The sequence below is a fragment of the Barbatula barbatula genome (assembly GCF_947034865.1).
Source record: "Barbatula barbatula genome assembly, chromosome: 23".
Taxonomy (NCBI): domain Eukaryota; kingdom Metazoa; phylum Chordata; class Actinopteri; order Cypriniformes; family Nemacheilidae; genus Barbatula; species Barbatula barbatula.
This window is the reverse complement of record NC_136786.1, coordinates 10,112,809-10,127,052: the sequence shown is the minus strand read 5'-3', so window position 1 is coordinate 10,127,052 and position 14,244 is coordinate 10,112,809. Positions and strand designations below refer to the sequence as shown.

The 14,244-nt window shown below is 37.4% G+C and overlaps 3 protein-coding genes across 3 annotated transcripts in view; 2 read left to right on the top strand and 1 right to left on the bottom strand.

Annotated features, from left to right (window-relative positions):
• Nucleotides 1-543: 543 nt before the first annotated feature.
• On the top strand, nucleotides 544-5,027 carry cyb5a (cytochrome b5 type A (microsomal)). The gene is made up of 5 exons (XM_079488344.1): nucleotides 544-994; nucleotides 1,725-1,853; nucleotides 2,722-2,751; nucleotides 2,859-2,893; nucleotides 3,151-5,027. Exons 1-5 carry the CDS (start codon nucleotides 860-862, stop codon nucleotides 3,233-3,235), a joined length of 414 nt encoding a protein of 137 aa, XP_079344470.1. The 5' UTR covers nucleotides 544-859; the 3' UTR covers nucleotides 3,236-5,027.
• On the top strand, nucleotides 4,827-7,312 carry ppp1r3g (protein phosphatase 1 regulatory subunit 3G). Its single transcript, XM_079488343.1, has one exon. The coding sequence runs from the start codon at nucleotides 5,317-5,319 to the stop codon at nucleotides 6,070-6,072; it is 756 nt and encodes a 251-aa protein (XP_079344469.1). The 5' UTR covers nucleotides 4,827-5,316; the 3' UTR covers nucleotides 6,073-7,312.
• Nucleotides 7,313-8,536: 1,224 nt separating this feature from the next.
• Nucleotides 8,537-14,244, bottom strand: part of lyrm4b (LYR motif containing 4) — a 37,753-nt gene continuing 32,045 nt past the window's right edge. The window contains exon 3 of the mRNA XM_079487934.1: nucleotides 8,537-9,176. Coding sequence (XP_079344060.1) covers nucleotides 9,108-9,176 — 69 coding nt within the window. The 3' untranslated portion in view covers nucleotides 8,537-9,107. The remainder of the gene's footprint in view (nucleotides 9,177-14,244) is intronic.

Genomic DNA, 14,244 nt, shown 5'->3' with positions numbered 1-14,244 from the left:
GCGGTAAGCGCGAGACGCATATGTATCGCGTGACAAGAAAAGCCGTCATGCCCATTATACCAAACATTTAATATTAATAATGAAGTTGAATGGCAGACATTAATCTAACAAATAACCCTATTAAAAAAATACTACACTAGCTTTATCATAGGTCTTCATTACATCTTTACGTTATATGTTAAATGATATTTTTTCTGTGCTTACGCGACAGCAAGTGTCCATAAAACCTACAAATATTACATCAACACGTCATCTCAGCCTGGCGTGGCTTTATTACCCAAATTTTATATTAATAATGAAGTTGAATGGCAGACATTAATCTAACAAATAACCCTATTTAAATAAATACTGCACTAGCTTTATCATAGGTCATTATATCATCACGTTATATGTTAAATGATATTTTTTCTGTGCGTACGCGACAGCAAGTGTCCATAAAACCTACAAATATTACATCAACACGTCATCTCAGCCTGGCGTGGCTTTAATGACCCATACAATAGTAAACTGATGCCAATACACTTCTTCGCTTCCGTATTGCGTGAGAACAATTGCGCTCGTGAACTTCAGCAAACTCGGCAAAGTCACGCTTGCTTTGGCCTTCACGGTGTGACATACGCCCACGCGCGTTGATTGTCAGCCTTCGATCCAATAGAAACCGAGCAGACAGGTAACGAAACACAACTTGATCCAATAAGATTTCCTATAGAGTGGAATAGGCGTGGCTTGGCGTGTTGGGAAATACGATTGTTGGTAAGCGCAGTGTTGAACTACGTTACCAGACTGTGCGCGGTTCGCTTGGGAACTTTTTGGAGGTTTTCTTCGCGACTTTCTTCGCGAATAACGCACGTTTAACCCGATGGAGGACAACGGAACAGACGGGACGGGCGTTAAATATTACCGTTTGTCAGAAGTGGAGGAGCGGAACTCTTTTAAAAGCACATGGATTATCATCCATAATAAAGTGTACGACGTTACGAAGTTTCTCGAGGAGGTGAGCGTTAACAACTCTATACAGCCACAAATACGGGTGCGAAACACATCGTTGACAATTACGGTACAGCTAAATGTGTAATGCATATTGCATTTGGTAAACAGTATAGCACGATTTGTTTTACTGTTGTGCACGTCATTGTGTAGCCTACATTGCCTGCGGTGAATGAATGAATTCATTGATAAAGTCGGTGTCCAAAGGTTTAGCGTTCAACACAAGAAATGCACGGACACACTTCCGCCAAGTGTCCTTAAGTGCGGCCGAAGAGATACTAACTAATGTGTTTCAATATCAATTTTGCAATTAATGACGTTTTCCTCATATTTGTAGGAAAGGAAACGGTATATCACACACATGCGTGCGTGCTTTATCAGATTAACATTTCCCCTATTTCCAGTGTTACCTAGATAACACGTTGAGAAGTTATCCAGCTCGATCTAAAGATGTTCAAAAGTTATTTTAAGCATGCTATTGCATGGCTTAGTGCATACTGGTTTCCATACAAAGCACCAGATATAACTATATACTTTAATTATAGCATCGTCTGTAAAAAATGCTTTAATGGTTGCATTCATTTAAAGAAAAAGATACAAATTGATTATCATGGATCAACTTCTACAGCATTCACCCAGTTTTCAATCAGCAGTGAAGTGTAATCCTGGTTACAGGGAATTTTTGAGCAATCATTTATGGCTTTCCTTTGAAATAAAGTTTGATCTGATGCCCACAGCACCCGGGAGGAGAGGAGGTGTTACGAGAGCAGGCGGGTGGAGATGCTACAGAGAGTTTCGAAGATGTCGGACACTCCACAGATGCCCGGGAGATGGCCAGTTCTATGCTTATAGGAGAGCTTCATCCTGTAAGTTGAATGGAAATATCGATGATCAATAGAAAGAATTAATTTGTGCTGTTTTGATACAGCTTTATGAAAATAACTTTGTGTGAAGGCAAATACAGCATTTTTCAAATAAATAATTTACAATAAGGTGAAGTAAACGTTTTGAAAGCATTGACAGTCACCATTTGACCAACAATTCTACATAGACTACAGTGTGTGAATGTTTGCCAAAGTCTGGTTTGCGTCTTTCGCCTTGCAACCCGTCGGTCAGCCGTGGCACACAAAAAGGCCTGGTCAGTCAATAAGTGATGCAGTTTGTAGTTTCTGTGAAAATATGGGGACAAGGCTGTGCAAAGGTCAGGGGACATTCTGCTCCTTGGCAACACGTGTACAAAAGCTGTCTGGAATGCACTTTGTAAATTGGATGAAAGTTTCTGCCAAATGCATGAAATGTAAAATGTCAACAAAACTGATGGTAATGTTAATGTTAAACTATGTGAAAATGTTCTTTGGTGGAAAAAAGCACACATTTACCCATCCTTGATATCTTGAAATGAGCCAAGTACAGAGTCCTGAGTTTACATCCTGGACAGCATCAGCCCGGTTTCATAGTTGTAGCTCACAAAATCCAAGATGTTTTTCTAGTCCTACAGGGGTTTGAGATACTATCAATCACCTGGAATCCTTTTTTATTCCTACCGGAGGTAGTGTGGATTTAGTACAGATGCTATCAGAAAGTTTCTATGAAAGTGCTGGGAAATTAATTTGTATGTTTTGTATAGATTTGTTAGACTAGGATATTATGGTTATATTCAAAATTCATGGTCATTTTGTAAAGCTGATGAAAATAAGCTCACGCGGTAATTTGAATGTCTCTGTTTTTTCACAGGAAGACCGGGACAAGCTAGCCAAACCCCCAGTAAGTAGTGTTGATAATGCCATTTTCAAGCTTTTATCAAACATTCTTTGCACCGTTTAAAAATAACATTGAACAAACCCAATTTTCTTTATTTTTTTGTTTAACAGGAATCGCTTGTAACGACTCATCAAGAAACAACAAGGTAGTTTGCATCTGCTTTCATTAAAAGACCTGTCTGTTTTCGTATTACAGAATTTTTAGGTAGATGCGAGGTAAAAAACATGTTTTAAAAGATATGTTGCTATACATAAGGGATCACATAAGGCTTACGCTGTTTTCACAGTCTGTTTGTATTACAAACTTTCCATTGTAGTCCACAGATAGCAAGTATCTGATTAATGATTCAAGCTCGTTCGCAAGTGCTTTGTTACAAACCTTCCCTTTGGTCTCTTGTTCTAGCTGGTGGTCAAACTGGTTGATACCCGCTATCGCTGCAGTTATCGTCACGTTGATGTACCGTGTATACACAGCAGAGGAGGCATGATGGGATGCTTTTCCTTCTATAAATGCTGAACTACAATTCCCGTTATCCATTTCAGGTTTTTCCATAACTATAATGATTTATACTAATGAAGGCAGTTAATCGTGTTAGTTTCAATGTTTGTTGTCATGTATCCTTTGAGATATAAATACTGATGTTTCTAAAGGTATATGAAAGTATATTTTAGATCTACTACAAGCTTTATAAATATGTATAGTATACAAACAATGAAGTCCTGATTGTCAAATGGTTCTGCTGTTGTGTAATACGATGCATATACCACTTTTTCAGTCGCCCACAATGAAATGGGAAATGTTGAATATTAGTATTATATTAATATACATAAACACGTTTTGCACCTCAAAGAAATCATGCGGTTAAGTTTAACAAATGTTTGAATCTATAACTGTTGCAGTTAAGTTCAACACTGTTGTAATACAGAATTTAACTGTGGAAACATCATATTTCACCCCAACAAATTGGCATTGAATACCATCACATTTACTTTTATAACCTTAAAGAGGAGGAAAACACATTTCCACTCATAACTGTTATTTGAAAAGTCAAGCTTTTTTCATGAGGTTAACTATATCACGTGATCATATCCCAGTAAAGGTTGATTTAGCACACAAACATTTTCATACAGAATATGCACAACCTAACCAAAAGATTTGTTGATTTCTTTTTTATCTGAATTGAATGTAGGTTAATGACCTTTTGTTCTTATAGGACAAGTAATCTTATAACCACGAAGACCATCAGAAATCACTGTTATTTGTGGTAAAGATTCCATATGAATGAATGCATATCTGTCCACATGAATGGTGCTGATACCTGTACATTCCCTTTATAACAACATCGAATGCTGAGAGAATTACACAATGTAAAAAAGTCTTCTGATGTCACATTGATGCTGGAATGCAGCAGTTTAATCCAGCCGCTTTATTGTGTCTTAATAAACAAATAAACTTGTAAACCTTTAAAGAAAAGATCAATTGTAAAGAAGCGGTTTGGCACAAGCATTTATTTACACACACTTGAGCCACTAGATTTGTATTATTTGCATAGGAATGGGAATAGAAATGTAACAACATTGACATCTGCTGGTGAATTAGAGTTACAACAAAATTTGAATAAGAATATTAAACCATTTTAAATACAGTGACATACGTAACGTCTTTATTTTATAAGAAAAATGTGTAGTTCATCTCCCATTAAAATCTACTGGACTATATTATAACCCTGAGAGAAACTTGTAAAACTTGCTTCCAGAATGTTTTACAGTTTTTAGAAAAAAAAAGTAAAAAACTTTTTAGTTTAATTCTCTATAATTAAACATGGCATTTAAAAGGAAATCTCGAGTTGTAATTGATCAACAATTATTCTAACATCTTGCCAAATGCTCTTCACATAAAAGTGTAGAGGTTTATGTTTGGGTTTAATGTTAATTGTGTTGTAACAGAACTAGAGGTTTGCTGAGTGTGTTTGTTTTGACTGTGATTTCAACATGTTTTAAAGATCTCACTGACCTGTGGTCATTGGTTAGGAGAGCAGTCAGACAGCTTTACGGAAAATAAAGAGGCTGTTCAAGCAGGCAAACATCTTTAATATGAAAACATGTGAAATCAAATGAAACATGACAAGTCACTAATGAGGGAAAAACCTTGAAATGCTGGAAAAGTGGTAGTTGTGCTATCCTTTTAAATGTAATTTAATAAAATATAAATTTGCTCGAATATTTTGATATCTAAGGCAATTACATAGGCGAATAATAATACTGTAAGACGCTTTATTCAAAAATTATGTTATTATTAGTAGTAATATATATTTATGAGATTACTTATTTATTTGTAAAGATGATGCAATGGACGATCGCTCTATCTATCAGTAGTGTGTACTACAGAAAGGCGTGCTGGACCCTGTGTGTGGGTGGGCCGTCCCAAATCTAACTGCCTGTACATATATGCTCCTCTGGATTTGTTAGCAGCCCTGGGGTTGTCACTGGACCATTGCACTTGCATGTGCAGAATAGTCTTCTCACCTGTTTATATCCTTGGAGACGCACAGCTGAGTTTATAAACATCATGAACGAGGAGCAGATGGAAAACGGTATAGACTCTGATGATGATCTCCAACCCGATGAGATACCAGAGTACCTGCGGGACAGGAGAAGAGCCAAGTCCTTACCTGCCTATCCGGATCAGGCGAACCTTTATCACCAGATCTCGCAGAACTGCAGAAAACGCGTGAAGTTCGCGGACGCGCTCGGGTTAAATCTGGCCAGCGTAAAGCACTTTAACACCAGCGAGGATCCGGAGATTCCTGCCAAAGTGTTCACCAGACTTAAGAGCTACCCTCTCCAAAAGGACCGGGACTTCATGGACGACTTGTGCGTAAACCTGAAGTCCACTCTAACATTTGATCGCCTAATCCCTACCTTTAAGATGCCCGTGGACACTGGTGACTTGGAGACGCGGCTTAGGTGCTGTCAAGTCGCGTTGGAAAGCGTCACAGTCACCCAGTTTGATGTACGTGGGGTCATACGGGCGATGCGTAGGAGTAATTGCAAGAGAGTGGTTGGAGTCAGGTATACTTTTAATGACTGGCTGTCGTTCGTGGACGCGCAAGCCATCCTCGTGCCCAACGAGTTGACGGCGCTTGGAGAGCGCTTTTCCTTCACCATGTACACGCCTCCCTTCTTAGGTCAAAGCGCTTCTGTGCATTTCGCAGTGTACATGAAGGATGATAACTCTCAATTCTGGGATAACAATGACGGACAGAATTACTCCCTGAAGTATAGCTCGTTTTCGTGCGAGACAGCGGCTTTCAGTGCTATATGAAGATGCGCTTTTACGCACTGTAAATGAACTATTGGTGCGTTTTGACTCTAAAGACAGTTTATTAAGGAATTATTAAGGAAACCGCGCTTTGAACGCCAAAACAAACTCTTTGTCATAATTGACTAGTTATGTAATTCCAAATCAATAATGAGATTTTGTGTGCATTGAAGAGAGAATGTGTATTTGCAAAAGACACGAGGCTATGTCATTAGAGTAAATATAATGACATAATTTATACTGTTGGGGCTATTTTTATTTTTGACTGACATATCCGTGGAAAATGCAGACTGGGCTTTAAGAGTTCTCAAAATGTAAACACATTATTAACATAAGCATCTACATATCTGATAAGCTCAAACTCAACTTCACTTCCTTGCAATTGGGTAGACACACAGACAATTATGGACAAATTCAGTTTGATTGTACATTTTCAGCTTTATTTTTTTATAAAATCTTAAAGAGTGAGTGCACAACTTGAAGTGCCTTGTGAAATATTTTGTAAACTGCACATCCCAATGTAAAATATTCCAGAAAGTTCGGGACTTTCTTTAAGACCAGAATGATAGGGGTGTGTGTCAGTGAAAAACATGGTAAAAAAACTGACGCAACATCTGTACTTAACAGTATTTTTGTGGTTAAGCTGAATGTTCAACAATTTAAGCTGTCTGCATAAAATATGTAAGCATTGTAATATAACACTTGTTAGAATACAGTTTACAATGGCTTCATAAATTAATTAAAAACAAAGCAAAACACACTCTTTCTACTTCAATTCTTTAAACGAATGCTGCATTTTTCTAAGACCTTAACTCGGTGGTCAGATAAGGGAGTCAAGCAGCTGGTCTCTCAGTCTAGACCAGCTGTAGCAGGTTATAGGATCAGCTAGAATCAACAAAACTGATTTCAGCTGGTTATGGTTGAATAAACAGATGTGCATTGGTGGTAAGTGTACCGGCCTTCATCAACTGGTATCACATCTGTTCATTACATAATTTTACGCGCACTGCATGTTTATAAGTCTGGTGTATACTGCATCTTCAATACAAAGATTTAAGCTGGCTCATATACTAATGAATTTGACGTCATAAAAAATGTACTATCTATTTAGATGCAAACATATTCAGATCCCTCTGGAGAATGTCATTATGAGTTTGTATCATTGCCTTTGATGTTACATTTTAATGGTACTGTGATACACAATACCTGTCAAATCCTTTGAGCTAAAATAGCTACAAATAAAATATTCAATAAAGACTGTTAGTGTAATTCTCATTAACACTATAATGGTTAATGCTAATGATAAAGTCGCCGCTGTCAACAGTGTTTGCCTCATGAATAAATGTAAATCCATATGCATAATTTAATTTAGATATCTAATGGCCTGTATCACAAAGCTGTTTTTTACCCAAGTAAGTTCGTGTTTAGTTTGAGCATACTCTGAGTTTTCGGGCTCAAGAAGGTGGATTGGTTTTCAGCTGGTTTCGTTGCCATGGTAACTTAGGCTACACGGCTAACCTGCACCAGAGCAGGTTTTATTCTGGGTTAGAGAAAGCAAAACAAAACTGGACCAAATCAGCTCTGAGAAAAGGGACGACGCAGTGAAGCCACTCCCCATGTATGTGATAAGATATTAATTAATTAATATTAAACATGGCATTTAATTTACTTTAGGTCTAACTATATTGGTATAAAACAAACTTCAATATATAAAGCATTTTAAATTAATGAAGCATCTTTTGATCTTATTGTTAACATAAATAATTTAAATTCAGTTGATTCTGTTTTGATATAGTCAGTTGCTGCCTTAAACTTTCACTGCAGCATTGTTTACTTCTGCTTTGTTAAACTGTTTCAATTCATGACATTTGTTCATAATGATCTCTTCATCTTCAACAGAAAAGTGAATTGTGCTGATACTCGCGAGAAGTCAATCAAACTGATGATGCTTTCCATGTTCCGTGTGATTGGCTGTTTGCTGCAAGTGTCACAATTTCAGGATCACGCGCCTCAAAAGGCTGGATCAAACCAGAGTTGACAGAGAACGTGATTCAAAGCGTTGTGCTACAGCTGAACCTGATGTAAACCGGGTTAAGTTTGTCTGGTTTTGTCAACTCAAAACTTACTCTGCAACTCCATGTTTGTTCACCTCGCTTCGTGATACAGGCCACAGCTCTCTATGATGTTGTTAGAACTGGGCCACGTGTTAGGCTATAAACAACAGAAATCTGTTTGCTTTTCTTATCTACAATCTCTTTAGACATTGGGAAATATGATCTTTATACCCATCACTAGGCCATAACTGACCTCAAACTAACAGAATCCAGTTATTTTTAACCACTTAGCCTTGTCAGACACCTTTAACCCTTGTGAAACCGGCCTCGGAATCGAACCCTTTGTGTTGGTGTTGCTAGCACTGTGCTCTATATTGATCAGCGGAAACACAGAAGACTATTTGAATTTGTAATATAATGAACAAACATTTATTGCAATTCTACCAATACAAAGCAAAAATAATAATACATATGTACAATTTTTCTCTGCTGTGAGATAGTGGCACACTGCGTCTTAAAGGGATAGTTCACCCAAAAATAAAGAAATCCATCATTATTTTCATTTATTTACCCTCTTGTCATTTCAAACCTGTCTGACTTTCATTCTTCTGCAGAACTCAGAAGATGATATTTTGAGAAATGTTGGTAACTAAACCATGGTGATACCCCTTGACTTGCATTGCTTTTGTGTTCATACAATACAAGTGAACGTGTACTGGCATTGTTCGGTTACCAACATTCTCCAAAATACCTTCTTTTGTGTTTTGCAGAAATAAAGAAAGTCAAGTTTGAAATGACAGTGACAAAAATAATGACATCATTTTCATTTTTGGGTGAACTATCTCTTTAAGATGTATAAACAGTGCAATTCATTCTGATGCTGAAGTCATGAAGATCACAATGATAACACCAAAATCGTCCAGCTTCAACTTTAACATGAATCCAAGATCAGTCCTCTATAACAGTCTTCATTTCCACACCAAATCAAACCGGCTTCTTTTCTCCATGTTCAATGACAGTCTTCTGGACCTCATACATCTTGCCTATGGACACCTGCAACAGAGATCATATCAGTTACCAAAGCTGTCAAAAGAAATGTGTTAAAATTAAAATGAGACACGGTTAATATCTAAAAGCAGACTTTGATTTCTGATGTTCCACAGAGATGATGGTTAACGCCCCATTTCCACAAAATAAAAAGTAGGATTTAGTAACTAAATATATGAGCCCAGTTTTTAATTAAAGTTATTGCACACAGTTAAATGTACGGCTTCATGTCTGCATTCCCATTCAGTGCGCATAACATTTTTTAAATATCAATGGCGAGTCTTCACTTATTCTGTACTTTGCAAGGTTAACACATTTATCTTCATACTATCATGTCTGTTGTCTAAGAACAGTCATTTTAGTTGGAGTGCTCATTTATTTATGAATACAGTTAAGATGAGTACTTTTAGCAATAAAGTTATCTCCAGAGTTTGTTAGATGGTTACCATAAAAATTTAATTCATACAACATTGGTTGCCAAATTTTCTTTCAAATCCCTTTTGTAGGGAAACATGTTTTCGAGGCCCACTGGATCCCCACCACCTACATACACCCACAGAAAAACACTAATAAAACATCCCCTTTACCTGCAAATTCATAATATTTATTGAATTATATTGTTTTGATTTCAATATAATATGATTTCATCATTTTTATATGCAGAGGAGGTACAAGTGGATAGGTTCTTTAAGCAGTAAGGACGATAAGAAACCAATTATCAAAAATAATGTTATAATAATACTAATAATCGTTATAAAGATATAACAGTGCTTTATCTGATACATTGTAATAACAGTACTGAAATGTATAACTTACTAAAAAAATCGAATCAAGGAACCATCGGACAAATGCCAATAAACAGCGACATTATCAGCTGGCAGTTGAATTTATAATGTTAGGAGTCACAGATGACAAAAGCCACGTTGTCGTAACCAAGAAGAATGTTACTTGGCTAAACATGTCTCTTCAACATTTTGAATATAGACTCCGATACCAAACTCAAACCGCTATATGTCAGCGCATCATACGGTTTGTTTAAATGCGACCGAACTACATGACCCATTCAACAAACTGTTTATTTAATAAAATGAACATACAACTAAATTCTACAAATCATTTATTTTAAACAATTATTATTAAGTAAAATAAAAACAAATTCATATTAACATTAATTAAATAAAAAATAAATAGTTATATTATCAGACACTAGCCAAACACAAATCTAATAGTTTACTGGGGGTCAGGCGTGCGTGCGTCTGATGAAGCGGTCTATTGAATGGCACATGTGCAGGTAATGTTTGATCCCTTTTGGGAATGAAATGCTCTGACGTCCAAAAGATATTTTGTAATGTTTATTTGTCCAAGTTTTCAACAGAGTTCAAGCACTAATGGAAACCGGCTACATGCTAAATCAATACTGAACAGAGAGTCAAAGCAGAACGATTCATGACGTGCAAGGGGACACAGAGTATCTGTAAACGTTCCAAACAGTCACGGTAGAAAGTGAACGAGGAATCAAAACGATCAGTTTGTATTTACTGTATCAAGACAGTCAAACTGCAGAGAAAGCTGTGGGCATAACATCTTTGGAACATGTTGTGGCCTCCAAGAGTTGAGACAGCTTTGCATCTTATCTAGAAACAGTTTGGTCACGATGTTATAAAGTGCAGCTTTCATTTTCCTTATTGTCGTCCAGTTTTGATTTATCAATATATTCCACACTAACACCACACTTACAAATGTAGACAGACACATAAGAGAATAAGTCAAGCCAAACCCCAGTTAAAGCTCTCCACACGAGCACCGCTGCGTCCACATCTGCTCTAGAAACACAACAGATCTCCCATATCTCCATTTTGTCTACTGAAGGATTTCCGGCTAAACGCCACACATGGCCGCTCTTAATAAAGACGCCTCAGAAAGACTCAAGGAAACCATCCGTTACCAAGACACTGAAAGTGCTGCAATTTGCCGTGCCAACGGGAGAGCGGAAGGTAATAGAAAAAGATGCAAAGTTTGCGAAGGAGGTGCATGTGTTCATTTTTCATAATGATGCTTCGGCAAAGAGGAACATTAAGATCCGCTTTGGATCACAGACGGCCCTCTGTAAATACGCCCTGTGTCCCAGTGACACGAACCATCTGTCATCTTCAGCCGCTCTGGCTGCGTCTCCTGTCCATAACCTCTCTTTAAGAAGAGAACGCAAGGCATTGACGCAACCATGCGCAGCATCCCAAGGGAAGGTGGCCAGATGAATGATGGGACAGCTAGGGAGCAAGGTGCCTTGTGGTCCAAGTGCAAACCTGAGGAGTCAAGTGGCCAGCTGGTTTGAATTAAACCAGAGTGATGTAAAGTGTTAACATCACAGAATATCTTTAACTTGTTTTAACTTTGTTTTAAATAGCCACATTTAAACATAAATAAAAATCTCAGTGTTAGAGAAAAGAGAAATAAAGACAATTTATTTTGAAATGCATTTTAGTTTTATGGAACACACTGATCAGTTTGGGATGTAATAGATTATACAAAGAGCTGTGATATCAAAAATAAATATTCAGCATCTCCCCTTCTCACAGTGGACAATCCTCCTCCTGTTCTGAAATAATATAACCCTCCATATTCTCTCACGACATGTTTTGAATGTTTCTTGCTTATATTAGGCATTTAGATATTCAAGAAGAGACCAGCACGGATGAAAACTCCAAGCACAGGGTTCATGGAAAGTCAGGGTGATGGACATTTCTGCAAACTCTACTCAAAAGGTGACTACACTGAAGATGATACAAAACATATAGCTTAGACTTATGAACTTGTGTATAGTTTTAGCCACGTCACACTGTAATTTACATAGGAAGATATTACAAAGGTTTACCATTATTCCAAAACATGAAATGAATAAGCCTGTCCCAAACTAACTATCATCCCATCAGTTTCTCCCTACACAGTGCTGTCTGGAAAAAAGACTGTTAAAACCGTATCAGATTTTAAAGTGTGAGAGAACACATTATGTTAAAAAGTTTAGATTTAACAGTGTTATTACTATGATTTGTCACAGACTATACAGATTCCATTTACAAACTACCGAGTACCGACTTTGAGCACAGGAAATCTCACAAAATCTCCTGGGTAAAAGTGACTCCAGAGTCAACAAACACAGCAGACAATGGCCAAGAAAAAGTGATAGCCGCGTTTGGACAGCTTTTTACTGAAAAAGTGAGGAAGAAAGTTATAGGTTTTCAATGTCCCTAAACTTTTGAACAGAAAAGCATATTGCAAAGTAGCGTATAGGGCCTCCGGCCTCACCCTGTGGTGAAAATCAAGTTTTTAATGTTGTTTATGTGGTGTTTTAAATATGCTTTAAGACAAACCATGTGTAGATTTATAATGTTATACTATTGCTGAGCATTTTCTCCATAAAACTGCAGTTTACCAAAGACTGTTTAAAAAATGTGGTTGGAAACTGCCTCATTTAATGACGTCATAAACCTGTAACCAACCACATCAACTAATTTAACCTTGTGGATCAGCAGATTGATAATTGAGTGCGATTGAGAGGCGGGGCTAATTTGCATATTCATATTTCTGCGTATACTTAATGAAGCTGATGTGTAGAGTTACATTCAAGCTATTTCAAAGCAGGGAAAATATATTCAAAGGGGAAAAACTGTTAATATGTCATTTTTAATGGTAAAAGATTAGTTTTAACGGCTAAAATGATTGACCACAGGGTGACTTCACCTAAAACGACATTCTGTCATCACTTACTTACCCTCAGGTTGTTTAAAATGTGTTTGATTCATTGTTAAGTCAAGCGTTAAGATATCAAATTTGCAACCAAGCAGTTCTGGGGCTACCATAGTAAAAAATCTATGGTACTCAATGATGCCCTCAGAACTAACTTTCCCACATTCTTCAAAATATATTTTTTGGTTCAACAGAACAGAAAATTATACAGGTTTAAAGCAACGTAAAGGGTGAGTAAATGTTGGAAGAAATTTTATTTTGGGGTGAACTATCCCTTTAAGACCCACTAGTCAACCAGTTTTTCAATACCCTTAAAGGAACAGTTCACCTAAAAATATTGTCATGATTTACTCACCCTCAAGTTGTTCCAGAAGAATGTGGGACAGCAAACAGTTCTGGGGCACTTTTGATCACAATTGTCCTCTTTCCTACTTTGGTAGTCAATGTTGGCCAAGAACTGTTTGGTTACATGTATTCTTCCAAATACCTTTCTCTGTGTTCATCAGAACAAATACATTTATACAGATTTGAAACGACTCGAGGGTGAGTAAATGATGACAGAATTTTCATTTGTGGGTGAACTGTCCCTTTAAGTGTCTTGATTGTGTTAAACTCTGCCAACAACGTTTAGAAGAAGGTTATATTACAGACAAACAGAGGTTAACTCATTCAGGATTCTTTATAGGAAGGGATCCAAAAGACAACTGTACGTCTTCACCAAAATGTATGCGCAGTCATTCATCCTGTGCGGTACATTGTGAATCGAGCGCTTTACTTGACAAACAAGTGTAAACGCTTCTTTGGATTTGACAGCGTTTCACTGTGTCCTCTGCCAAAGCTTGACTTTCCTCAGGACCAGTTTGTGCTGTGCTATCACGGCTCTTTTTCTGTTTTTGCCTGACATCAGCAGAGGATGCTAAGTACATCACACTCCAGGGAGGCACCTGTGCAAACTCTACCAGAACAGACCCCGTCTCTCACCATCATCAATATTTGACCAAGAATTCTGACTCCGGTTGACCTTGAAACGACATCTGCAGTAACCAGACAAGGAATAAGTGACAATCATCGAGGAAGATAAATTAGAGCAGTGGTTCTTAGCTCTGTCCTGGAGGAGCCGTAGTACTGCACATTTTGTACGTCTCTCTGATCCGACAGACCTGATTCATACCTGACTCATTTTGAGTAACTTATGTTAACCTGTTGTTTTGAGCTCAGTGTTATGCCAGTGCCTTGGAATTTCTGCGTATGATTAATAATACCGTATTATATATAAATGTGTGAATTTTAAATATATTTTTTGTGAGTACTGTTGCTGGTTAATGTGTGC